Raw genomic sequence first — 26574 nt, 5'->3', positions numbered from 1 at the left:
GGACTTTTTTCTCTGGACGTCAAAACATAAACAAAATTTGAAAAATCGTGAGATATTTGAAAGTGATAAACATGGTCAAGTTCCGTTTTCGAATTTTTGAAAAAATAAAATTTCCGATTCATTCTCGAGGACATCAGTGCTTGGAAAATGAATATTTACATCACCAAAAGTTTTCTTTTTTGAATTTTAAGATATTTCTGACGGTTTGTGGTTGGTCAGTTTTGTTATTATTAAAAGTTTTACTAAAAAATTTTAAACTTAAAGTTTTTTTTAAATGATTCCTCTTGTTTTTATTCCTCTTGTATTTCACAGGCGAGACAAAACAAGAGACGTTTCATTGGTTTTTGGTCCAAACGGGATAACGCAACGGTTTTAATATCTATCAATAAACTTAAAATAATATTTAAAAAATTTCTAGATAGTGTCTCTAATATTGAACAAACGTAAAGAAAAACAAATCATTAATCACTGGTCCAAGTTGGTCCAGTGTTGTCAATACTGCTGTTCTAACATCTAATAATAAAATATACTAACAGCTAATATTGTTCTCAAATTATTCCTCTAGAAAAACATGTACCTTTCATTAGCCGAGTCATGAAGACTTTTCCCACTGTCTTGCTCTAACTGAATTTGTTTGATATGTACTTTTTTCTTCTCACTTTTTCCATCGAGGAACTCAATATAGCCATTTTGAGCAATTGGTTTTCTCTGTTGAGTAATTTGGTAGCCCGTCTACAAATAAAATTCAATCAAAATTAAAAAAATAAATCTAGACAACAACGGGTCTATGGCCAGTAGGGAGAAAAAGCAGAAGAACAATCAAACGAATAACTTGTCTGCATACAATAAGAGGGCCTAACCGTTCAAAAAGCAATAGAGGTTAAACAACAAGAGTTTTTTAAAAATGGAGAGTCTAAAATCAAAACAGAAAAAAAATAAATCCAATTCCTTATTTTTATTCTTCTTTTTCAATTCTCTTTCGATTTCAGATTCTTTCTATTTTTAAATTTTTCTTAGATCTTTCTCTTTTTCTACGCTGAGGACGCCATACCATATGCAGGCAAATGAGATATTTCCATGATGGCACTAGATAATAACTGTAGAGCCATCTGAAGATTTATATCTTCTATTATTTCACTTTGGTTTCCTATTATTCGTTTTTACTGCCTAAGGAAAGAACGATGTGGGCACAATGTGTTTTTTTTTTCTCCATACCCGGGCACTTCGTATCGAAGGAGTTGTCGTAAAAACTTCGAGAAGGGCTCATTCGATTGGAAATCGGAAAAAGGGCTCATTCGACTGTAAATTGAAAGAGCCATTGTCCTTTTTCATAGTCGAAAGTATTCGGAGGGAGAATCCCCCCCCCCACTATTTTTAAATTTTTCTTAGATCTTTCTCTTTTTCTACGCTGAGGACGCCATACCATATGCAGGCAAATGAGATATTTCCATGATGGCACTAGATAATAACTGTAGAGCCATCTGAAGATTTATATCTTCTATTATTTCACTTTGGTTTCCAATTATTCGTTTTTACTGCCTAAGGAAAGAACGATGTGGGCACAATGTGTTTTTTTTTTTTCTCCATACCCGGGCACTTCGTATCGAAGGAGTTGTCGTAAAAACTTCGAGAAGGGCTCATTCGATTGGAAATCGGAAAAAGGGCTCATTCGACTGTAAATTGAAAGAGCCATTGTCCTTTTTCATAGTCGAAAGTATTCGGAGGGAGAATCCCCCCCCCACGCGCCCATCATTTCCCCAAACATTTTCGATCAACATTTTGATCTGGCCATTTTGTTCTACGTAGTTGAAAGGTCTGAAAATTATTTCTCCCCCCATTTATTTTTGCTTATATTTTGTTTAATGAAGTTCTTTACTTTTCTTTGAAAAACTTATTTTGTGGAAAAAGATTTTTTAATTAATTTCTGTTCGTTTTATAATGACCTAGTCTTTTCAGGCAAAAATAAAATAATACTTTAAATCTTTTCGTTTTTTTAAGAATTTATAATTTGGCCTGCTATTTGTATGCTGGAGAAAAATTTTCAGCAATTTTTACACCCTTTTAAAAATCTGGACACAAATAGTAGTGTTTAATTTAGTTTCATACCTCCTCTAGTTGACCTGAAATGGAAAACTTGATACCATTCGCCAAAAAATCTGTTTACTTTCTTTGATAGCTTGGATACACTTACGCTATTTTGATTGGGTTAAATTTTAAGAGCAGAAGTAGTCCCGAAAGTTTGAACATAATACCCTCAGTCGTTCTTGGGATACATCTGAGATGCCTTATTGGGAATTAGCATTAACACAGAGCATTTTGATTTAATCTTAAGGCAACATTTAGTTTTTAAACATAAAGGCAAATAAAGGGTTTAAAAACCTTATATGCCCCCAGGGCATAACTTACGACCCCTGCCCTGAGGGCTGGGGGGGTGGAGGGGTTGTCATCCTTAAAGAGCTAATTTCCAAAACTTTCAACTACGTTGAACAAAATGGCTATCTAAAAATTTAGATTGGATGTGTTTGGGGAAAAAAGTGTGTTTTGAATTTCCTATCGAATGAGCCCTTTTTTAAGTTTCTACGACAAAGATTTCAATAAAACTTATATGCCCCAGGGCATAACTTATAACCCTTGCACTGAAGACTGTGGGGGGAATGTTCTAATCAAAGGTATAATTTCCTGAACTTTAAACTGCATGGAACAAAATGGCTATCTCAAAATTTCGATTGGATGTTTTTGGGGAGATTATGGGCGTGGAAGGGGTGTTAGTTGCCTCCCAATCACTTTCGATTATTAGAAAGGGCACTAGCCATTTAAATTTCCAATCGAATAAGCCCTTTTTGAAGTTTCTACGGCAATGCGTTCTATAAAAACCTTATATGCCCCAAGGGCATAACTTATAACCCTTGCCCTGGGGGGGGGGGGGGGGGGGGGGGGTGGGGGGGGGGTGGTTGGGTGGTGGTTGGTTTTTAAAAAAATAATTTCCAGAACTTTCAACTACGTTGAACATGGCTATCTCAAAATTTTGATTGGATGTGTTTTGGGAAATGGTGGGCGTGAGAGGGGGGTTAGTTGCCCTCCAATCACTTTCAACTATAAAAAAGGGCACTAGCCTTTTGAATATTCAATCAAATGACCCTTTTTTGGAGTTTCTAATAAAACGCTTTCTATAAAAAACCTTATATGCCCCCAGGGCATAACTTACAACCCTTGCCCTGAGGGCTCTGGGGGAGTGTCCTCCTCAAAAATCAAATTTCTATCTGTAAATCAACTACGCTGAACAAACCGGCAATCTAAAAATTTTGATTGGATGTGTTTGGGGGACAGATGGGCGTGAGAGAGGGGTTAGTTACCGTCAAATCCCTTTCAACTATCAAATAGGGCATTAGACCTTTGAATTCCCAATCGAACGAGAACTTTTTGAAGTTTCTACGACAACACCTTCTATTAAAACCTTATATGCCCTCAGGGCATAACTTACAACCCTTGCCTTGAGGGCTGTGGGGGAGTGTCCTCCTCAAAAACGTACTTTCTATCGGGAAATCAATTACGCTTAGCAAAAGGGCTATCCCAAAATTTTAATTGGATGTTTGGGGAAATGGTGGGTGTTGAAGGGGTGTTAGTTTACCTCCATTCACTTTCGACTATTAAAAAGGGCACAAGGCACTACAATTTCTAATTGAATGAGCCCTTTTCGAAGTTTCTACGACAACTTCTTCGATACGAAGTGCCCTGGTCTATAGGAAAAAATAATAAATAACATATTGTGCCAACATCGTTTTTATATGCCCCCAGGGTATAACTTAAAACCCTTGTCCTGAGGGTTGTGATTTGAGGAGTGACCTCCTCGAAGACATAATTTCTATCTGGAAATCAACTACGCTGAACAAAATGGCTATCTCAAAATTCTGATTAAATTTGTTTCGGGAAATGGTGGACGTGGAAGGGGTGTTAGTTGCCTTCCAATCACTTTCGACCATTAAAAAGGGCACAAGCCACTCCAATTTCCAATTGAATGAGCCCTTTTCGAAGTTTCTACAACGACTTATTATATACGAAGTACCCTGGTCTAAAGACCACGAAAAAAACAAAATACATTGTGCCAACATTGCTATTGTGCTGCCTATGATCTGGGGATGACCTAAATTCTAAGGTAAGCATGTACAACTGGATGCTATTGAACCTCAATTTCACGTTAATTTCAAAACTTGAAATTCATTTTTGAAACTCAACTTCAAACTTACAACTAAAATTTCACACTAAAAATCAATTCATAACTTCAAACTCAAATAGATGGTCTAAGTTAAGAACCTACAACTTCAAAACTGAGCTTCAAATTTAAAACAAAAAATTTCAAATTAATTTTAAACTCAGCTCAAAATCTCAACTTCAAACTAAAATTTCAAAATATGATTTCAAACTGAAGCTCAAGCTAATTCAATTAATTTGAACCCATATATGGCAAAACCTTATATTAATAGAATTTGGCCGTGGATAATAATACACTAAGAATCTCCAAGGTGATTTAGATTCCCCATGTGCTCAATATTTTCCAGAATAAAATCCGTATTTTCCATGGATTTTATGGGTGCTACAGCTCTTCCTTCTTATAATTCCCCCCAAGAAAAAGACGCATGAGTATCATAGGCAGCGCAATCGCGCTGCCGAAGTAAAGAACGATTTTGGAAAAATGTACTATTTTTTTTTTTTTTTTGGTTTTTGTTTTTTTCCGTACCAGGGCACTTCGTCTCGAAGGAGTTGTCTTAGAGACTTTGAAAAGGGTTAATTCGATTGGAAATTGGAGTGGCTAGTGCTCTTTTTAATAGTCGAAAGTGATTGGAGGGGAAATAGACCCCCCACGCCCATCATTCCCCCAAACACATCCAATCAAAATTTTGAGACAGCCATTTTGTTCAACGTAGTTGATTTCCAGATAAAAAATATACTTTTGCGGAGGACATTCCCCCACAACCCTCAGGGCAAGGGTTCTAGGTTATGCCCTGGGGACACATAAGGTTTTTATAGAAGGCGTTGAAATTTCTAAAAAGGCATAATTCGATTGAAAATTCAAAGGGCCAGTGCCCTTTTTAATAGTCAAAAGTGATTGGAGGGCAACCAACCCCCCTCTCACGCCCCCCTTTCCCCCAAACACATCCAATAAAAATTTTGAGATAGCCATGTTATTAAACGTACTTTTAAGTTCTGGAAATTAGGTGTTTGAGGATGACAACCCCCCCCCCCCCCCAGCCCGCAGGACCCGGGTTGGTAGTTTGGCCCTGGTGGCCTATAAGGTTTTTATAGAACGCGTTGTCGTAGAAACTTCAAAAACGGCTCATTCGATTGAAATTGAAATGCCTAGTGCCCTTTTTCATAGTCGAAACTGATTGGAAGGCAACTAACACCCCTACCACGCCCACCATTTCCCCAAACACATCCAATTAAAATTTTGAGATATCCAATTTGTCCTACAACGTTCAAAGTCCAGGAAATTATACCTTTGAGCGAAAAACTTCCCCCACAGTCTTCAAGGAAAGGGTTATCAGTTATGTACTGGGGGCATATAAGGTTTTTATTGAAATATTTGTCGTAGAAACTTCAAAAAGGGCTCATTCGATTTGAAATTCAAAGGGCTAGTGCCCTTTTTAATAGTCGAAAGTGATTTGAGGGCAACTAACCCCCCTCTCACGCCCCCTTTTCCCCAAACACATCCAATCAAAATTTTGAGATAGCCATGTTATTCAACGTAGTTGAAAGTTTTGGAAATTAGGTCTTTAAGGATGACAACCCCTCCCGCCACAGCCCTCAGGGCAAGGGTTGTAAGTTATGCCCTGGGGACATAAAGTTTTTATAGAAGGCGTTGTCGGAGATATTTCAAAAAAGGCTCAATCGATTGGAAATTCAAAGGGCTAGTGCCCTTTCTAATAGTAGAAAATAATTGGAGGTCAACTAACCCCCCTCTCACGCCCACCTTTTTCCCAAACACATCCAATCAAAATTTTGAGATAGCTATTCTATTCAACATAGTTTTAAGTTCTGGAAATTAGGTCTTTAAGGATGACAACCCCCCCCCCCCAGAGCCCTCAGGGCAAGAGTTGTAAGTTATGCCCTGGGGCATATAAGGTTTTTATATAACGCGTTGTCGTAGAAACTTCAAAAACGGCTCATTCGATTGGAAATTGAAATGGCTAGTGCCTTTTTTAATAGTCGAAAGTGATTGGAAGGCAATTAACACCCGTTCCAAGCCCACCATTTCCCCAAACACATCCAATAAAAATTTTGAGATAGCCAATTTGTCCCAAGACGTTCAGAGTTCAGGAAATTATACCTTTGAGCAAAAAGGGCTCATTCGATTGGAAATTCAAAGGGCTAGTGCACTTTTTAATAGTCGAAAGTGAATTGAGGGCAACTAACCCCCCTCTCACGCCCACCATTTACCCAAACACATCCACTCAAAATTTTGAGATAGCCATTTTATTCGGTCTTTAAGGAAATTAGGTCTTTAAGGATTACAACCCCTCCGGCCACAGCCCTCAGGGCAAGGGTTGTAAGTTATACCCTGGGGGCATATAAAGTTTTTATTGAAAGCGTTGTCGTAGAAACTTCAAAAGGGCTCATTCAATTGGAAATTGAAAGGGCTAGTGCCTTTTTTAATAGTTGGAAGTGATTGGATAGCGACTAACACCCCTCTCACGCCCACCATTTTCCCAAACACATACAAACAAAATTTTGAGATATCCATTTTTTTCAACGTAGTTGAAAGTTCTGGAAATTTGGTCTTTTAGGATGATAACCCCCTCAGAGCCCTCAGTGCAAGGGTTGTAAGTTATGCCCTGGGGGCATATAAGGTTTATATAGAAAGTTGTTGTAGAACTTTCAAAAAGGGCTCATTTGATTGGATATTGAAATTGCCCTTTTTAATAGTCGAAAATGAGTGGAGAGTAACTAACCCCCCTCTCGCGCCCACCATTTCCCCAAAAAAGTTCAATCAAAGTTTAGAGATAGACATTTCGTTCAAAGTAGTTGAAAGTTCTGGATATTATGTATTTAAGGATGACAAACCCCCCAGAGCCCCCAGGGCAAAGATTGTAAGTTATGTCCTTGGGGCCTATAAGGTTTTTATACATAGAGTTGTCGTAAAACTTCAAAAGGGGCTCATTTAATTGGAAATTGAGTGGGTTAGTGCCCTTTTTAATTGTCTAAAAGGATTGGAGGGTAACTATCCCCCCTCTCACACCCACCACTCCTCCAGACAAATCCAATCAAAAATTTCAGATAGCCATTTCGTTCAACGTAGTAGAAAGTTCTGGAAATTAGGTCTTTGAGAATGACACCCCCTCAGCCCTCAGGGCAAGGGTTGTAAGTTATGCCCTGGGGGCTATTGCCCCAAATTGAGAAGGCTAGTGTCCTTTTTACCAGTCGAAAGTGATTGGAGGGTAAATAACCCCCCTCTCACGCTCACCATTCCATCACACACATCCAATCAAAATTTGCAGATAACCATTTTGTTCAATATAGTAGAAAGGTTTGAAAGTTCGATCTTGGAGAGAAAAAACCCCGCAGCACTTAGGGCCAAGGTTGTTAGTTATGCCCTGGGGTATATAAGATTTTTATTGAAAGTGTTGTCGTAAAAACTTCAAAAGGGCTCATTTGATTGGAAATTGAAAGGGCTAGTGCCATTTTTAATAGTTGAAAGCGATTGAAGAGCGACTACCACCCCTCTCACGCCCACCATTTCCCCAAACACATCTAATCAAAATTTTGAGATAGCCCTTTTGTTTAAAGAAGTTGAAAATTCTGTAAATTAGGTCTTAGAGGATGACAACCACCCTAACAGACCTTAGGGTAAGGGTTGCAATTTGTGCCTTGGGGGTATATTAGGTGTTTATAGAAAGCGTTGTCGTTTCAAAAAGGGCTCATTCGATTGGAAATCGTAAGGCCTGGTTCCCTTTTTACTAGTCAAAAGTGATTGAAAGGCTAGACATTATCAGAGGCAACGCTATTGCGTTGCCTATAGTAAAGGCCATCTGGCTCCAACGTTTTATTATTATTTTTTCCCCCAGAGGCACTTAATACGGAAGGGGTCGTCGTAGAAACTTCAAAAGGGGATCATTTGATTGGAAATCGAGAGTTCTAGTACCCTTTTTAATAGTCGAAAATTATTGGAGGGTAACTAGCCCCCCCACGCCCATCAATCCCCCAAAACACATCCAATAAAAAATTTTGAGATAGCCATTTTGTTCAGCGTAGTTGATTTAAGGATATAAAATATATTTTTGAGGAGGACACTTCCCCAAAACCCTCAGGGCAAGGGTTTTAAGTTATGCCCTGGGGGCATATAAGGTTTTTATAGAAGGCGTTGTCGTAGAAACTTCAAAAACGCCTCATTCGTTTGGAAATTAAAGGGATCGTGCCCTTTTTAATAGTTGAAAGTGTTTGGAGTGCAACTAGCCCCCCCCCCCTACTCCCATCATCTCCCCAAACGCATTCAATCGAAATTTTTAGAGCCATTTTGTTCAGCGTAGTTGATTTCCTGATAAAAATATGTTTTTTAAGGAGGACACTCCCCCACAACCTTCAGGGCAAGGGTTTTAAGTTATGCCCTGGGGGCATATAAGGTTTTATTATAAAGCGCTGTCGTAGAAAGTTCAAAAAAAGCTCATTCGATTGGAAATTCAAAGGGCTAGTGCCCTTTCTAATAATCGAAAGTGATTGGAGGGCAACTAGCCCCCCCCCCGCCCATCATCTTTCACTCAAACACATCCAATCAAAATTTTGAGATAGCCATTTTGTTCAACGGAGTTGAGTTCCAAATAGAAAATATGTTTTTGAGGAGGACAATCCCCCACAACCCTTAGGGCAAGGGTTTTAAGTTATGCCCTGGGGGCATATAAGGTTTTTTATAGACGGTGTTGTCGTAGAAACTTCAAAAAAGGCTCATTTTATTAGAAATTCATAGGGCTAGTGCCCAATTTAATAGTCGAAAGTGATTGGAGGGCAACTAGCCCCCCCCCTACGCCCATCATTCCCCCAAACAAATCAAATCAAAATTTTGAGATAGCCATTTTGTTCAGCGTAATTGATTTCCGGATACAAAATATATTTTTGAGGAGGACACTCCCCCAGAACCCTCAGGGCAACGGTTTTAAGTTATACCCTGGGGGCATATAAGGTTTTTATAGAAGGTGTTGTCGCAGAAACTTCAAGAAAGGCTCATTCAATTGGAAATGCAAAGGGATGGTGCCGTTTTTAATACTCGAAATTGATTAGAGGGCAACTAGCCCCCCCCCCCACGCCCATAATTCCCCCAAACACATCCGATCAAAATTTTAAGATAGTCATTTTGTTCAGCGTAGTGGATTTCATGATAGAAAATATGTTTTTGAGGAGGACAATCCCCCACAACCCTCAGTGCAAGGGTTGTAAGTTATGCCCTGGGGGCATATAAGGTTTATATAGAAAGGTGTTGTAGAAATTTCAAAAAGGGCTCATTTGTTTGGAAATTGAAATTGCCCTTTTTAATAGTCGAAAGTGAGTGGAGAGTAATTAACCCCCCTCTCGCGCCCACCATTTCCCCAAAAAAATTCAATCAAAGTTTAAAGATAGACATTTTGTTCAACGTAGTTGTAAGTTCTGGAAATTATGTACTTAATGATGACAAACCCCCCAGAGCCCCAAGGGCAAAGGTTGTAAGTTATGTCCTTGGGGCCTATAAGGTTTTTATACATAGAGTTGTCGTAAAACTTCAAAAGGGGCTCATTTAATTGGAAATTGAGTGGGTTAGTGCCCTTTTTAATTGTCAAAAAGGATTGGAGGGTAACTATCCCCCCTCTCACGCCCACCATTCCTCCAAACACATCCAATCAAAATTTTCAGATAGCCATTTCGTTCAACGTAGTAGAAAGTTCTGGAAATTAGGTCTTTGAGAATGACACCCCCTCAGCCCTCAGGGCAAGGGTTGTAAGTTATGCCCTGGGGGCTATTGCCCCAAATTGAGAAGGCTAGTGTCCTTTTTACCAGTCGAAAGTGATTGGAGGGTAACTAACCCCTCTCTAACGCCCACCATTACTCCAAACACATCCAATCAAAAATTGCAGATAGCCATTTAGTTCAACGTAGTAGAAAGTTCTGGAAATTAGGTCTTTGACAATGACACCCCCTCAGCCCTCAGGGCAAGGGTTGTAAGTTATGACCTGGGGGTATATAAGATTTTTATTGAAAGTGTTGTCGTAGAAACTTTAAAAGGGCTCATTTGATTGGAAATTGAAAGGGCTAGTGCCATTTTTAATAGTTGAAAGCGATTGAAGAGCGACTACCACCCCTCTCACGCCCACCATTTCCCCAAACACATCTAATCAAAATTTTGAGATAGCCATTTTGTTTAAAGAAGTTGAAAATTCTGTAAATTAGGTCTTAGAGGATGACAACCACCCTAACAGACCTTAGGGTAAGGGTTGCAATTTGTGCCTTGGGGGCATATTAGGTGTTTATAGAAAGCGTTGTCGTTTCAAAAAGGGCTCATTCGATTGGAAATCGTAAGGCCTGGTTCCCTTTTTACTAGTCAAAAGTGATTGTAAGGCTTGACATTTTCAGAGGCAACGCTGTAGCGTTGCCTATAGTAAAGGCTATACGGCTCCAATGTTTTATTATTATTTTTTTTCCCAGAGGCACTTCATATGAAAGGGTTCGTCGTAGAAACTTCAAAGGTGGCTCATTTGATTGGAAATCGAGGGTTCTAGTGGCATTTTTAATAGTCGAAAATGATTGGAGGGCAACTAGCCCTCCCCACGCCCATCAATCCCCCAAAACACATCCACTCAAAAATTTTGAGATAGCCATTTTGTTCAGCGTAGTTGTTTTAAGGATAGAAAATATATTTTTGAGGAGGACACTTCCCCAAAACCATCAGGGCAAGGGTTTTAAGTTATGCCCTGGGGGCATATACGGTTTTTATAGAAGGCGCTGTCGTAGAAACTTCAAAAAAGCCTCATTCGTTTGGAAATTAAAAGGGTTTGTTCCCTTTTAAAAAGTTGAAAGTGATTGGAGTGCAACTAGCCCCCCCCCCCTACTCCCATCATCTCCCCAAACGCATTCAATCGAAATTTTTAGAGCCATTTTGTTCAGCGTAGTTGATTTCCTGATAAAAATATGTTTTTGAGGAGGACACTCCCCCACAACCTTCAGGGCAAGGGTTTTAAGTTATGCCCTGGGGGATTATAAGGTTTTAATACAAAGCGCTGTCGTAGAAACTTCAAAAAAGACTTAATCGATTGGAAATTCAAAAGGCTAATGCCCTTTTTAATAGCCGGAAGGGATCGGAGGGCAACTAGCCCCCCCCCCGCCCATCATCTTTCACTCAAACACATCCAATCAAAATTTTGAGATAGCCATTTTGTTCAGCGTAGTTGAGTTCCAGATAGAAAATATGTTTTTGAGGAGGACAATCCCCCACAACCCTTAGGGTAAGGGTTTTAAGTTATGCCCTGGGGGCATATAAGATTTTTTTTAGACGGTGTTGTCGTAGAAACTTCAAAAAAGGCTCATTTTATTAGAAATTCATAGGGCTAGTGCCCAATTTAATAGTCGAAAGTGATTGGAGGGCAACTAGCCCCCCCCCCGACGCCCATCCTTCCCCCCAACAAATCAAATCAAAATTTTGAGATAGCCATTTTGTTCAGCGTAATTGATTTCCGGATACAAAATATATTTTTGAGGAGGACACTCCCCCACAACCCTCAGGGCAAGGGTTTTAAGTTCTGCCCTGGGGGCATATAAGGTTTTTATAGAAGGTGTTGTCGCAGAAACTTCAAGAAAGGCTCATTCAATTGGAAATGCAAAGGGATGGTGCCGTTTTTAATACTCGAAATTGATTAGAGGGCCCCTAGCCCCCCCCCCCACGCCCATAATTCCCCCAAACACATCCGATCAAAATTTTAAGATAGTCATTTTGTTCAGCGTAGTGGATTTCATGATAGAAAATATGTTTTTGAAGAGGACACTCCCCCAAAACCCTCAGGGCAAGAGTTTTAAGTTATGCCCTGGGGGCATATAAGGTTTTTATAGAAGGCGTTGTCGTAGAAACTTCAAAAAAGGCTAATTCGATTGGAAATTCAAAGGGCTAAACCCTTTTTAATAGTCGAAAGTGATTGGAGGGCAACTAGACCCCCCCCCACCCCACACCCATCATTCCCACAAACACATCCAATCAAAATTTTGAGATAGCCATTTTGTTCAACGTAGTTGATTTTCACATAGAAAATGTGTTTTTGAGGAGGACACTCCCCCACAACCCTTAGGGCAAGGGTTTTAAGTTATGCCCTGGGGGCATATAAGGTTTTGTAGAAGGCGTTGTCGTAGAAACTTCGAAAAAGGCTCATTCGATTGGAAATTCAAAGAGATAGTGCCCTATTTAATAGTTGAAAGTGATTGGAGTGCAGCTAGTCCCCCCCCCCCAAGCCATCATCACGCCCACAACCCTCAGGGCAAGGGTTTGAAGTTATGCCCTGGGGGCATATAAGGTTTTATAGAAGGCGTTGTCGTAGAAACTTCAAAAAAGGCGCATTCGATTGGAAATTCCAGGGACTAGTGCCTTTTTTAATAGTCGAAAGTGATTGGAGGGCAACTAGCCCCCCCCCGCCCCACGCCCCTCCTTCCCCCAAAAACATCCCATCAAAATTTTGAGACAGCCATTTTGTTCAGCGTAGTTGATTTTCACATAGAAAAAGTGTTTTTGAGGAGGACACTTCCCCACAACCCTTAGGGCAAGGGTTTTAAGTTATGCCCTGGGGGCATAAAAGGTTTTTGTAGAAGGCGTTGTCGTAGAAACTTCAAAAAAGGTCTCTTCCGATTGGAGATTCTAAGGTCTAAGACCTTTTTGAACAATCGAAAGGGATTGAAAGGGCACTAGCCCCCCCCACGCCCACAAGTTCCCATAACACCTCCAATCAAAATTGTGAGTTAATAATTTTGTTAAACATCATTAATATCAAGGTGAAAAATATGTTTTTGAGGAGGGCACTTCCCCACATCCCTCAAGGCAAGGGTTTTAAGTAAAACCCTAGGGGTATATAAGGTTTTTATAGAAGGTGGTGTCATAGAAACTTCAAAACAGGCTCATTCGATTGGAAATTCAAAGAGATAGTGCCCTATTTAATAGTTGAAAGTGATTGGAGTGCAGCTAGTCCCCCCCCCACGCCCATCATTTCCCCAAAAACACCCAAACCAAATTTTTATATAGAGAAGTCTTTCACCGTATTTTTAGTCAGGATATAAAATTTGTTTTTGGTGAGGAAACTCCCCCCCAACCGTCGGGGCAAGGGTTTTAAATTATGGCCTGAGGTCATATAAGATCTTTATAGAAGGCGTTGTCGTAGAAACTTCAAAAAAGAATCATTCGATTGGAAATTCAAAGAGATAGTGCCCTTTTAATAGTCGAAAGTGACTGGGGGGCAACTATCCCCCCCCACGCCCATCATTCCCCCATACACATCCAACCAAAAGTTTGAAATAGCCAATGTGTTCAGCGTAGTTGATTTCCAGATAGAAAATATATTTTTGAGGAGGACACTCCCCCACAACCCTCAGGGCAAGGGTTTTAAGTTATGCCCTGGGGGCATATAAGGTTTTTATAGAAGGTGTTGTCGTAAAAACTTCAAGAAAGGCTCATTCGATTGGGAATGCAAAGGGATGGTGCCCTTTTTAATACTCGAAATTGATTGGAGGGCAACTAGCTCCCCCCCCCGCGCCCATCATTCCCCCAAACACATCCAATCAAAATTTTGAGATAGCCATTTTGTTCAGCGTACTTGATTTCCAGATAGAAAATATATTTTTGAGGAGGACACTCCCCCACAACCCTCAGGGCAAGGGTTTTAAGTTATGCCCTGGGGGCATATAAGGTTTTTATAGAAGTTGTTGTCGTAAAAACCTCAAGAAAGGCTCATTCGATTGGGACTGCAAAGGGCTGGTGCCCTTTTTAATATTAGAAATTGATTGGAGGGCTCCTAGCCCCCCCCCACGCCCCTCAATCCCCCAAACCCATCCAATCAAAATTTTTAGGTAGTCCGTGTGTTCAGCGTAGTTGATTTCCAGATGGAAAATATGTTTTTGAGGAGGTAAAGCCTCCACAACACCCAGGGCAAGGATTTTAAGTTATGCCCTGGGGACATATAAGGCTATTATAGAAGGCAGTGTCGGAGAAACTTCAATAAAGGCTCATTTGATTGTACATTCAAAGGGCTAGTGCCCTTTTTATTAGTCGAAAGTGATTGGAGGGCAAATAGCCCCCCCCCCCGCCCCACGCCCATCATTCCCCCAAAAACATCCAATCAAAATTTTGAGATAGCCATTTTGTTCAGCGTAGTTGATTTTCACATAGAAAAAGTTTTTTTGAGGAGGACACTTCCCCACAACCCTTAGGGCAAGGGTTTTAAGTAATGCCCTGGGGGCATAAAAGGTTTTTGTAGAAGGCGTTGTCGTAGAAACTTCAAAAAAGGTCTCTTCCGATTGGAAATTCTAAGGGCTAGGGCCCTTTTTAAGAGTCAAAAGTGATTGGAGGGCACCTAGCCCCCTCCCCCCAGGACCCTCAGTCCCCCAAACCCAACCGCTAGAAATTTTGAGATAGCCATTTTGTTCAGCGTAGTTTATTTCAAGATAGAAAATATGTTTTTGAGGAGGACACTCCCCCAAAACCCTCAGGGCAAGGGTTTCAAGTTATGCCCTGGGGGCATATAAGGTTTTTATAGAAGTTGTTGTCGTAAAAACTTCAAGAAAGGCTCATTCGTTTGGGAATGCAAAGGGATGGTGCCCTTTTTAATATTAGAAATTGATTGGAGGGCAAATAGCCCCCCCCCACGCCCATCATTCCCCCAAACACATCCAATCAAAATTTTGAGATAGCCATTTTGTTCAGCGTAGTTGATTTTCACATAGAAAAAGTGTTTTTGAGGAGGACACTTCCCCACAACCCTTAGGGCAAGGGTTTTAAGTTATGCCCTGGGGGCATAAAAGGTTTTTGTAGAAGGTGTAGTCGTAGAAACTTCAAAAAAGGTCTCTTCCGATTGGAGATTCTAAGGGCTAGGGCCCTTTTTAATAGTCGAAAGTGATTGGAGGGCAACTAGCCCCCCCCCCCCACGCCCATAATTCCCCCAAATACATCCAATCAAAATTTTTAGTTAGTCATTTTGTTCAGCGTAGTTGATTTCCACGTAGAAAATATGTGTTTGAGGAGGGCAATCCACCACAACCCTCAGGACAAGGGTTCTAAGTTATAAGGGGCATATAAGGTTTTTATAGAAGGCGGTGTCGTAGAAACTTCAGAAAAGGCTCATTAGATTGGAAATTCAAAGAGATAGTGCCCTATTTAATAATTGAAAGTGATTAGAGGGCAGCTAGTCCCCCCCCCCCAAGCCCATCATTTCCCCAAACACATCCAATCAAAATTTTTAGATAACCATTTTTTTCAGCGTAGTTGATTTACAGATAGAAAATATGTTTTTGAGGAGGACAATCCCCCACAACCGTCAGGGCAAGGGTTTTAAGTTATGCCCTGGGGGCATATAAGGTTTTTATAGAAGGCGTTGTCTTAGAAAATTAAAAACAGAATCAATCGATTGGAAATTCAAAGAGATAGTACCCTTTTTAATAGTCGAAAGTAATTTGAGGGAACCTATCCCCCCCACGCCCAGCCTTCCCCAAACACATCCAATCAAAATTTTGAGATAGCCATCTTGTTCAGCGTAGTTGATTTCCAGATAGAAAATATATTTTTGAGGAGGACACTCCCCCACAACCCTCAGGGCAAGGGTTTTAAGTTATGCCCTCGGGGCATAAAAGGTTTTCATAGGTGTTGTCGTAAAAACTTCAAGAACGGCTCATTCGATTGGGAATGCAAAGGGATGGTGCCCTTTTTAATAGTCGAAAGTGATTGGTTGGCAACTAGCCCCCCCCCCACGCCCATCATTCCCCCAAACACCTCCAATTAAAACTCTGATATAGCCATTTTGTTCAGCATAGTTTTTTTCCAGATATAAAATATATTTTTAAGGATAACACTCCCCCACAACCAACTGAGCAAGGGCTTTAATTTCTACCCTGGGGGCATATAAGGTTTTTATAGAAGTTGTTGTCGTAAAAACCTCAAGAAAGGCTCATTCGATTGGCAATGCAAAGGGCTGGTGCCCTTTTTAATATTAGAAATTGTTTGGAGGGCAACTAGCCCCCCCCCCCCACGCCCCTCAGTCCCCACAACCCATCCAATCAAAATTTTGGGATAGCCATTTTGTTCAGCGTAGTTGATTTCAAGATAGAAAATATGTTTTTGAGGAGGACACTCTCCCACAAACCTCAGGGCAAGGGTTTCAAGTTATGCCCTTGGGGCATATAAGGTTTTATAGAAGGCGTTGTCGTAGAAACTTCAAAAAATGCTCACTCGATTGGAAATTCAAAGGGATCGTGCCCTTTTTAATCGTCAAACGTGATGGGAGGGCAACTAGCCCCCCCCCCGCCCCACGCCCATCATTCCCCCAACAACATCCAATCAAAATTTTGAGATAGCCATTTTGTTCAGCGTAGTTGATTTGCACATAGAAAAAGTGTTTTTGAGGAGGACACTTCCCCAAAACCCTTAGGGCAAGGGTTTTAAGTTATGCCCTGGGGGCATAAAAGGTTTTTGTAGAAGGCGTTGTCGTAGAAACTTCAAAAAAGGTCTCTTCCGATTGGAAATTCTAAGGGCTAGTTCCCTTTTTAATAGTCGAAGGTGATTGGAGGGCAACTAGCCCCCCCCCCACGCCCATCATTCCCCCACACATCCAATCAAAATTTTGAGATAGCCATTTTGTTCAGCGTAGTTGATTTTCAGATAGAAAATGTGTTTTTGAGGAGGACACTCCCCCAAAACCCTCAGGGCAAGGGTTTGAAGTTCTGCCCTGGGGGCATATAAGGTTTTTATAGAAGTTGTTGTCGTAAAAACCTCAAGAAAGGCTCATTCGATTGGGAATGCAAAGGGATGGTGCCCTTTTTAATATTAGAAATTGATTGGAGGGCAACTAGCTCTCCCCCTGACGCCCCTCATTCCCCAAAACACATCCAATCAAAATTTTGGGATAGCTATTTTGTTTAGCGTACTTGATTTCCAGATAGAAAATGTGTTTTTGAGGAGGACACTCCCCCACAACCTTCAGGGCAAGTGTTGTAAGTTATGCCCTTGGGACATATAAGGTTTTACTGAAGGCGTTGTCGTAGAAACCTCAAAACAAGCTATTTCGATCGAAAATTAAAAGGACTAGTGCGCTTTTTAATAGTCAAAAGTGTTTAGAGGGCAACTAGCCCCCCCCCCGCCCCACGCCCATCATTTCCCCTAAAAAGTCCAATAAAAATTTTGAGACAGCCATTTTGTTCAGCGTAGTTTATTTTCACATAGAAAAAGTTTTTTTGAGGAGGACACTTCCCCACAACCCTTAGGGCAAGGGTTTTAAGTAATGCCCTGGGGGCATAAAAGGTTTTTGTAGAAGGCGTTGTCGTAGAAACTTCAAAAAAGGTCTCTTCCGATTGGAGATTCTAAGGGCTAGGGCCCTTTTTAATAGTCGAAGGTGATTGGAGGGCAACTAGCCCCCCCCACGCCCATCAGTCCCCCAAATACATCCACTCAAAGTTGTGAGTTAGTCATTTTATTCAGCGTAGTTGATTTCTAGGAAGAAAATATGTGTTTGAGGAGTGCAATCGCACACAACCCTCAAGGCAAGGGTTCTAAGTTATTCTCTGGGGGTATATAAGGTTTTTATATAAGGTGGTTTTGTATAAACTTCAAAAAAGGCTCATTCGATTGGAAATTCAAAGGGCTAGTGCCCTTTTTAATAGTCGAAAGTGATTTGAGGGCAACTAACCTCCCTCTCACGCCCACTTTTTCCCCAAACACATCCAATCAAAATTTTGAGACAGCCATTTTTATAGCGTAGTTTTAAGGTCTGGAAATTAGGTCATTAAGGATGACAACTCCCCCACAGCCCTCAGGGCAAAGGTTGTAATTTAAGGGTTCTCCAAATCCTTCATATTATTTTTTATGGAAGGGATACTCGTACAAACTTTAGAGAGGGCTCATTTGATTGGAAATTGAAAGCTGTTCACTTTTTAAGAGTCAAAAGAGATTGGAGAGCAACTAGCCCCCCCCCTCCTCCACGCCCTAAATGCATCAGATAAAAATTTTGTTAAAAATAGTTGAAAGCTTAAGTAACAAAACTCTGGCGTGGACAAAACCCCCCAGGGCCCGGGTGCAGGAAGGGACTCTCGTATTAAGTTCAGAAAGGGCTCATTTAATGGGAAATTGGAAGTTCTAGTCCAGTTCTTACGAGTCAAAATAAATCGAAGGGCAAATACCAGCCCCACACCCTTTTTCTCCATCCCTCCCTTTGAACTAATTATGTGTCTACCTGAAGGCCGAATTAGAGTTATAATGTTTTGGTATTAACACTCACCTATTAGGCATCTGCTATTCTCCCTAACAGGGAAAGAAACCGAAAGTTCAAGGCCTTGGCTGATGCCGGGGAGGGGCGAGGGCCCCCCCCCCTAACGTAGTCTAAAGAACTATTATTTATCTAACTAACGCAAGTTTGCGCTTATTAAACTTACTCCTAACGTTAGTTTATTGGGTCAATCTATTTTGCGTCCCCCCCTAAAAAATCCTGGATCCGCCCCTGGTGTAAGGGCACTATAAATTTTAATTTGTAGTTCTATGACCCCCGGTACAAAGTTTTTGATACAGCCTCTTCAACAAAAAGGACCCCTGGAAAAATAACTCAGTATTATTTCATTGAACCCTTTCGGATTTCTACTCAGGTAATGATGTAGCATAGCTTCTGACCTAAAAAGTTGATTAGAAATTTTACTTTCATTCTTATGAATATCCGAAATTATCCGTGGGTAATATATTTTGAGGAGCATATTCCACGGCTGGGAAATTTCTGCTGGGTGGAATTTAACGCGGGGGAATTATCAGCAGGAAAAAAAATGCTCTTTGAGGGGGGAGGAATTTCCCAGGGGTGGGTTTTCCAAATGTGAAGTATTCAGGTAGGGGACGACTAAACCCATTCGATAATATTCTAAATTTTACATCTGAAAGTACCGGGAATAAAGAATCAACGGAAATGTCAGAGATAGCACTTCAGGTTCCTTTAGACGATTTTCTTCGTGTCTTTTGAAAAAAGACATTTTCAAAAGACAGATTAATTTCATTTGTATTACTTTCTCTGTGGCTGCTCAATTATGCTTGTGAGGGGGGAGACGTCCCCCCACCACTGTCTCCGCTAAGGTTTCAGTTTTTATCTCAAGCCTTAAAAATGACGCAATACGATAAAAGTATAACTCAAAATAATATATATAGAATAATATATGCACATAACACGAAACAATTAATCAAAATTACATATTATGAGTTAAGGATCACCCAAATGATGAGCCAGGGGCCTCACCATTCCATAATCTATGAAATAAATCCTGCAATAACTGAAAACATAAAGTATTTTGAGTAGTTCAACGTCTTCCACAACCCAAATGGTCCAACATTCTACAACCCGATGAGTCCGTCTAATCTCTTAAATCGGGAACGGAGGAGATAAGTGAAGTTCCGCCCCGTATTGGATGAGTATCCAACCTCCCCCTTCCCCTCTCCTACTGTCTACGCTAAAGTTTCCTTCCTTCTGCCAACTGCGCCGCCCCCACCCCAAAGACTTTAATAAGGCAAAGTTTTGTATGGGAAGAACACATAGTAAATCTATTATAATTATCCAATTATAAGGTTAAAATACATACTCTGTGATAGATACAAAATTGCTTTGGTACACAAAATTCTATTAAGGTCAATTCCAAACAGTCGTGATCCCTTTGTGTCAGCACGTGAAAAGGTCAAAACACCCTTATTGGAGCTATTTTTCCAATCCATTTATCGCCTCACTGCAGAAGCCTAAAACCTACTGCGTCATTGGCGCTTTACTGGAAACGAATTATATTACAAATGTTTTCTTTTGTACTTAATATTGAAAATAAATATTAAAATTACAGCAAAATTTTGAACTGATGAGCTTTCAGCAATTAATATCATTATACATCAAATATTCAGTTTAATTTATTAGTTCTTTCCAAGATTGGTCAAGACAAATATAGTTTCACTACAAACAAAATTTGGATACTGCCCCCTTCTTTAACTGCAAAAACCTCAAGCCTTCTGGTTTCATTTATTCTTTAATAGCAATTTCTGGTCGTTTTGAGTTTGAATTTTAACAGGTATTCATATCTCCTGAGCTTGAGTTTCAAATGGCCTTTACTTTTCTTTGAAAAACTTATTTTTCAGAAAGTTTTTTTAATTAATAATAGTAAAGATCAATGTGGGTATAATATATTATTTTTGTTGTTGTTGTTGTTTAGACCAGGGCACTTCGTATCGAAGGAGTTGTCGTGGCAACTTCGAGAAGGGCTCATTCTATTGAAAAAAGAAAGTGCTGATGCCCTTTTGAATAATCAAAGGTGATTGGAGGGCAACTAATCTTCCTCCCAGGCCCACCCTCCCATTTGCCAATTATGTTTAAAAACTAAATATTGCCGTAAGATTAAATCCCAGAAAAGTAAAGAACTCCATTAAACAAAAAATGAGCAAAAATAAAATCAAATAATCTACCAAGCGTGAAACTACCACAAATCAGCATCGATAAATAAATGAAACCCAAAACGAATAGAAATTACAATGAATAACCGAGTCAAACTCAAAACGAGCAGAAATTAACATAAGTTGGGCTCAAAACCCCTATGCCTTCCCAAGGTTAGAACAAAATTCGCGCTTTCCTGAAAAAAATACAAATGAATGGGCATTGTCAGTTTAATATACATATACTGATATTAAGTAATCAAAATGTTAATATTGTTTGATTTACTAAAGTTATAAAAGTAAAAAATTTATATTTTTTTCAGTAAAGTGCAAATTATGCTCTGGCCTTGGTAAGGCATAGGGGTTCTGAACACTACTCATGTTAATTTCTGCTCGCTTTGAGTTTGACTTGGTTATTTATTGTAATTTCTGTTCGTTTTTGGTTTCATTTACTTATCGATGCTGATTTGTGGTAGTTTCACGCTTGGTAGATTATTTTATTAATACAAATTTTTATTTTCATTTTATAAACACAAAAAAAAAATTAACTAATGTGCATTGTCAGTCTAATATACATTTACTGATATTTATTAACCAAGATGTAAAAATTATTTTATTTATTAAAGTTGTAAAAGTGAAAACATTTATAATTTTTTCAGTAAAGTGCAAATTTTCTTCTGGGCTAGGAGAGACATAAGGGTTTTTAACCAAACTTACGGTAATTTCTGCTTCTTTAGAGTTGGATTTGATTATTTATTGTGATTTCAATTCGTTTTGGGTTTCATTTATTTATTAATGCGGATTTGTGGCAGTTTCTACCTTGGCAGGTTGTTTGATTTTATTTTTGCTCATTTTTGTTTAATGTACTTCTTTACTTTTCTTTGAAGAAATTATTTTGTGGAAAAAGTTTTATCAATTAATTTCTGTTCCTTTTATATTTACATAGTCTTTTTAGGGAAAAAGACAATAATAATTAAAGTCTTTTCGTTTTTAAAGACTTTATAGTTTGGCCTGCTATTTGTATGCTGGAGAAAAATTTTCAGCAATTTTTAAAAACATACACCCTTTTAAAATCTGGACACCAATGGTACTGTTTAATTTAGTTTCATACCTCCTCTAGTTGACCTGAAATGGAAAACTTGATACCATTTGCAAAAAAAAATCTGTTTACTGTCTTTGATAGCTTCGATGCGCATAAACTATTTTAATTTGGTTAAATTTTAAGAGTAGAAGTAGCCTCGAAAGTTTGAACGCAACACCCTCAGTCGTTCTTGGGATACTGCTGAGATGCCTTATTGGGAATTAGAATTATTACAGTGCATTTTTATTTAATCTTGAGGAAAAATTTATTTTTTAAACATATTGGGCAAATGGTAGGGGGATGGTGGAAGGGGAATTAGTAGCCGTTCAATAAATTTCAACTATTAAAAAGGGCGTCAGCCCTTTCTATTTTCAATGAAAGGAGCCATTTTTGAAGTTCCCACGACAACTCCCTCGATACAACGGGCCCTGGTCTAACCAGCGACAACACCAAAAAACATTACTAATCACTTTCGACTATTAAAAAGGGCGCTAGCCCTTTGAATTTCAAATCGAATGAGCCCTTTCCTAAAGTTTCTACGACAAGGTCTTCTATAAAATCTTATATGCCCCCAGGGCATAACTTAAAACCCTTGCCCTTAGGGCTGTGGTGAAGTATCCTCCTCAAAAAATATTTCCTATCTGTAAATCAACTACGCTGAACAAAATGGCTATCTCAAAATTTTTATTGGATGTGTTTGGGGGAATGATGGGCTTGGGGGGGCTATTTGCCCTCCAATCACTTTCGACTATTAAAAAGGGCACTAGCCCATTAATTTCCAATCGAATGAGATTCTTTTGAAGTTTCTACGACAACGCCTTCTATAAAAACATTATATGCCCCTTGGGCATAACTTAAAACCCTTGCCCTGAGGGTTGTGGGGGAGTGTCCTCGTCAAAAACGTATTTTCTATCTGCAAATCAACCACGCTGAACAAAATGGCCATCTAAAAATTTTAATTGGATGTGTTTGGGAGAATAATGGGCGTGGGGAGGGGCTAGTTCCCCTCCAATCACTTTCAACTATTAAGAATGGAACTAGCCCTTTGAATTTCCAATTGAATGAGCCTGTTTTGAAGTTTCTACGACAACTCCTTCTATAAATACCTTATATGCCCCCAGGGCATAACTTAAAACCCTGGCCCTGAGGGTTGTGAGGGAGTGACCTCCTCTAAAACATATTTTCTATCTGGAAATCAACTACGCTGAACAAAATGGCTATCTAAAAATTTTGATCGGATGTATTTGGGGGAATGATGCGCGTGGGGGGCGGGGGGGGGGTCTAGTTGGCTTCCAATCACTTTCGACTATTAAAAAGGGCACTAGCCCTTTGAATTTCCGATCGAATGAGCCAGTTTTGAAGTTTCTACGACAAAACCTTCTATAAAAACCTTATAGGGCCATAGGGCATAACTTACAACCCTTGCCTTGAGGGTTGTGGGGGAGTGTGCTCCTCAAAAACATATTTTCCATCTGGAAACATTAACGATGCGCAACAAAAGGGCTATCTCAACATGCTTATTAGATGTTTTGGTAGGATGGGGGGGCGTGGAGGGGGGGGCATTATGCCCTCCCATCACTTTCGACTATTAAAGAAGGCACTAGCCATTCCAATTTCCAATCGAATGAGCCCTTTTCGAAGTTTCTACGGCTACTCCTTCGATACGAAGTGCCCGGGTATGGAGAAAACAAAACCCAAAAAACAACACATTGTGCCCACATCGTTCTTAACTTAGGCAGCGCTAGCGCACTGCCTATGAAAAGGTGGGCGTGAGAGGAGGGTTAGTTACTGTCCAATCACATTCAACTATTGAAAAGGGCACTAGCCCTTTGAATTTCCAATCAAATGAGCCTTTTTTGAGGTTTCTATGACAACGCCTTCTATAAAAACCTTATATGCCCCCAGGCTATAACTTAAAACCCTTGCCCCGTCTCCTCCTCAAAAATATATTTTCTATCTGGAAATCCACTACGCTGAACAAAATGGCTATCTCAAAATTTTCATTGGATGTATTTGTGAGAATGATGGGCGTGGGGGGGCTAGTTGCCCTCCAATCACATTCGACTATTAAAAAGGGCAATATCCCTTTGAATTTCCAATTGAATGAGCCTTTTTTGAAGTTTCTACGACAACACCTTCTATAAAAACCTTATATGCCCCCAGGGCATAACTTGAAACCCTTGCCCCGAGGGTTGTGGGGAAGTGTCCTCCTCAAAAAGATATTTTCTATTTGGAAATCAACTACGCTGAACAAAATGGCTATCTCCACATTTTGATTGGATGTGTTTGGGGGAATGATGGGCGTGGGGGGGGCTAGATGCCATCCAATCACTTTCGACTATTAAAAAGGGCACTAGCCCTTTAATTTCGATTTGAATGAGCCAGTTTTGAAGTTTCTACGACAACACCTTCTATTAAAACCTTATCTGCCCCCAGGGAATAACTTAACACCCTAGCTCCGAGGGTTGTGGGGGAGTGTCCTCCTCAAAAACATATTTTCTATCAGGAAATCAACTACGCTGAACAAAAGGGTTATCTTAAAATGTTTATTGGAAGTGTTTGGGGAAATGATGGGCTTGGGGGGGCTAGTTACCATCCCGTCACTTTCGACTATGAAAAAGGGAATTATCCACTAAAATTTCCACTCGAATAAGCCATTTTCGAAGTTTCTACGACGACTCCTTCGATACAAAGTGCCCTGGTATGGAGAAACAAAAAAAACAAAAACAACACATTGTACCCACATCGTTCTTTACGTAGGCAGCGCTAGCGCGCTGCCTATGATATCAAATACAGATTTTACTTCCTACCTTCTTAAACTTTCCCGCAAGATATGTGCAACTTTGTCACATAGCTAAGAGTTCGAGGGGTATGTTGTCACCGGCATCTTTGAGAGTTCGCACATAAGAAATCCAATTTTTTTTATGAGAAATGAAAATAAATAAAATAAATTTTTTCGTTAGGTAGTTTTTTTTTTCCAAACAAGTTTTTTAGTTTTCGTTTCATAAGGGGATTTGGGAGAGGAATATACAAAATTGGGAGCGGTTAATCTCCGTTCAAAGGATTTTTGGCTATTACTAATATAATGGTATACTTTTTATGAACCCAAGCCTTTCTACTCAAGAAGGTACCGAATGATACTTTAAGATGGAACTATTAAGACGAACTTACTTATATTAGGCAGTTAGAGAGAGGCGGTAGCTTTGAAATGAGCCATCTCTCTACGATCTTCCAGTACCCGTGGCAGAAAAATGAATTCTAAATAATGAGATGCATGCTACCACCCATGTAAAAAGTGATTTTCCTCCTTTGTCGAAATGGGAGGCTCAAAAGTTCCAGTTGAGGGTTTAAGACCATGATTAATAGATTGGCTACCTTAGAATCAGCATTCCCCGGCATTTTGACCCCTCTGGGAAAATTGATATCGTGTGATATAAAATGAAAAAAAAAAACACATTTACTAAAGCACGATCTGTTTGTTATCTATATCAATAACAATACGGTCGTTCCCGACGTTGGGAAAGGACTTCTGGTTAATGGGTAAGGAATCAAAACAGGTGACAGAGTTTAAATACCCCGGTAGTATTTTTTCACAAGATGCGAATAGCGAGCAAAAAAATTTATGAATAGCCCTGGCCGGTTCTGCTCTAGTTACCTCAGAAACGTCTGGAGGAATGAGACATCTCCCAGAAGCTGACGATTAGAATTCATAACAGTGACATTCTTTCTGTCCTTACCAATTGTTTGCGAAACTGGGGGAATCAGTGCGCAACAGGAAAAGTGACAGGAAAATTGATAGGAAAAGGGCTCTGGCAACAATTTAAGGGCGACATTGGAACTCATTGTATTACTAACCGTACTCCTATCATTGAAATCATTCGAGGACGTCACTTGATGTACTGGGAACATATGGTACGGATGGGTGACGGAAGGTTACCACACGATGCTTGGAAATGAATATACCTTGATCTCTACAAGTCAGGGAAGCCTAAAATGACACTAGGCCAATTCAAGGAAGTAATGCTGGCAAAGTCTTCGCTAAAAGAGCTTTTGCTGTAGGCATGGGATAGGTTAAGCTGGCGATCTACTTCCACTGTACATCAAATTAATACGGGTTTGTTGCAGATTCTGTCGTCGTTTTTTTTGTGTGGGGGGGGGGGGGGGGGGGGGGGGGTAGACTCGCTATTCTATAGCTTTGAAAATCCTTTTAATTTAGATAGACTGTGCACCAAACAGTCTTTATTTAAAGTTGAAACAAAAGAGTATAGGCAGCTTATAAGACTAAAAACTGGCACTAATGTCAAGAAAAAAGCACCAACGCCATCTAGCGTTTGGTGTTAATTGACAATTTTCCAAAGCTTTGTAATCGTGATAGATTCAGAAACACATCAGACACTTACTACTACACTAATTTTGCCAATTATACTAATTACATTAACTTTGCCATGCTATTACACTGAAAAAATGCCAAGAGACGCCAAATACTGATGACGTTGCTGATTTTTTTGTCGACAGTAACACCAGTTTAAACTCTTGTGAATCACTCATAGTCTTTGATTAAAACCACGTTTCTACTTCTCGGTAACTAAGGTTCATTTTATTTTCATCTTCTCTACTGTGAAAGGTACGTTTTCTTATGGTAATACTTCAAGCTAACCCAAAGTAAAATATAATATTATAACACATAAAAAAAACTTCCTTACGGGTAGATCAGCATAAAAGTAATGTTTTCTATCAAATTCTGATGTTAAATTGATCTTGCAGTTTAATGCCAAACCAGTCAGAACTGCTGCTTCCACGCATTTTCGATTCAAGCACTAAAAAAAAAACGCCAACATGAATGTTCAGTCTCAGGCATTGCAAG

General features: G+C 39.7%; 1 protein-coding gene across 1 annotated transcript in view; it reads right to left on the bottom strand.

Annotated features, from left to right (window-relative positions):
* The window catches only part of GatB (glutamyl-tRNA(Gln) amidotransferase subunit B, mitochondrial), a 46493-nt gene that overhangs the window by 4456 nt on the left and 15463 nt on the right, over positions 1-26574 (bottom strand). Inside the window, exons 3-4 of the mRNA XM_089104184.1 lie at positions 26414-26527; positions 578-732 (exon numbers count right to left, since the gene is read on the bottom strand). Coding sequence (XP_088960310.1) covers positions 578-732; positions 26414-26527 — 269 coding nt within the window. The remainder of the gene's footprint in view (positions 1-577; positions 733-26413; positions 26528-26574) is intronic.

This window comes from Artemia sp. Qi Xiang Cuo, chromosome 2, assembly GCF_049724085.1.
Source record: "Artemia sp. Qi Xiang Cuo chromosome 2, ASM4972408v1, whole genome shotgun sequence".
NCBI lineage: Eukaryota > Metazoa > Arthropoda > Branchiopoda > Anostraca > Artemiidae > Artemia > Artemia sp. Qi Xiang Cuo.
The sequence above is the reverse complement of the archived record's forward strand: the minus strand, read 5'-3'. Positions and strand labels throughout refer to the sequence as shown.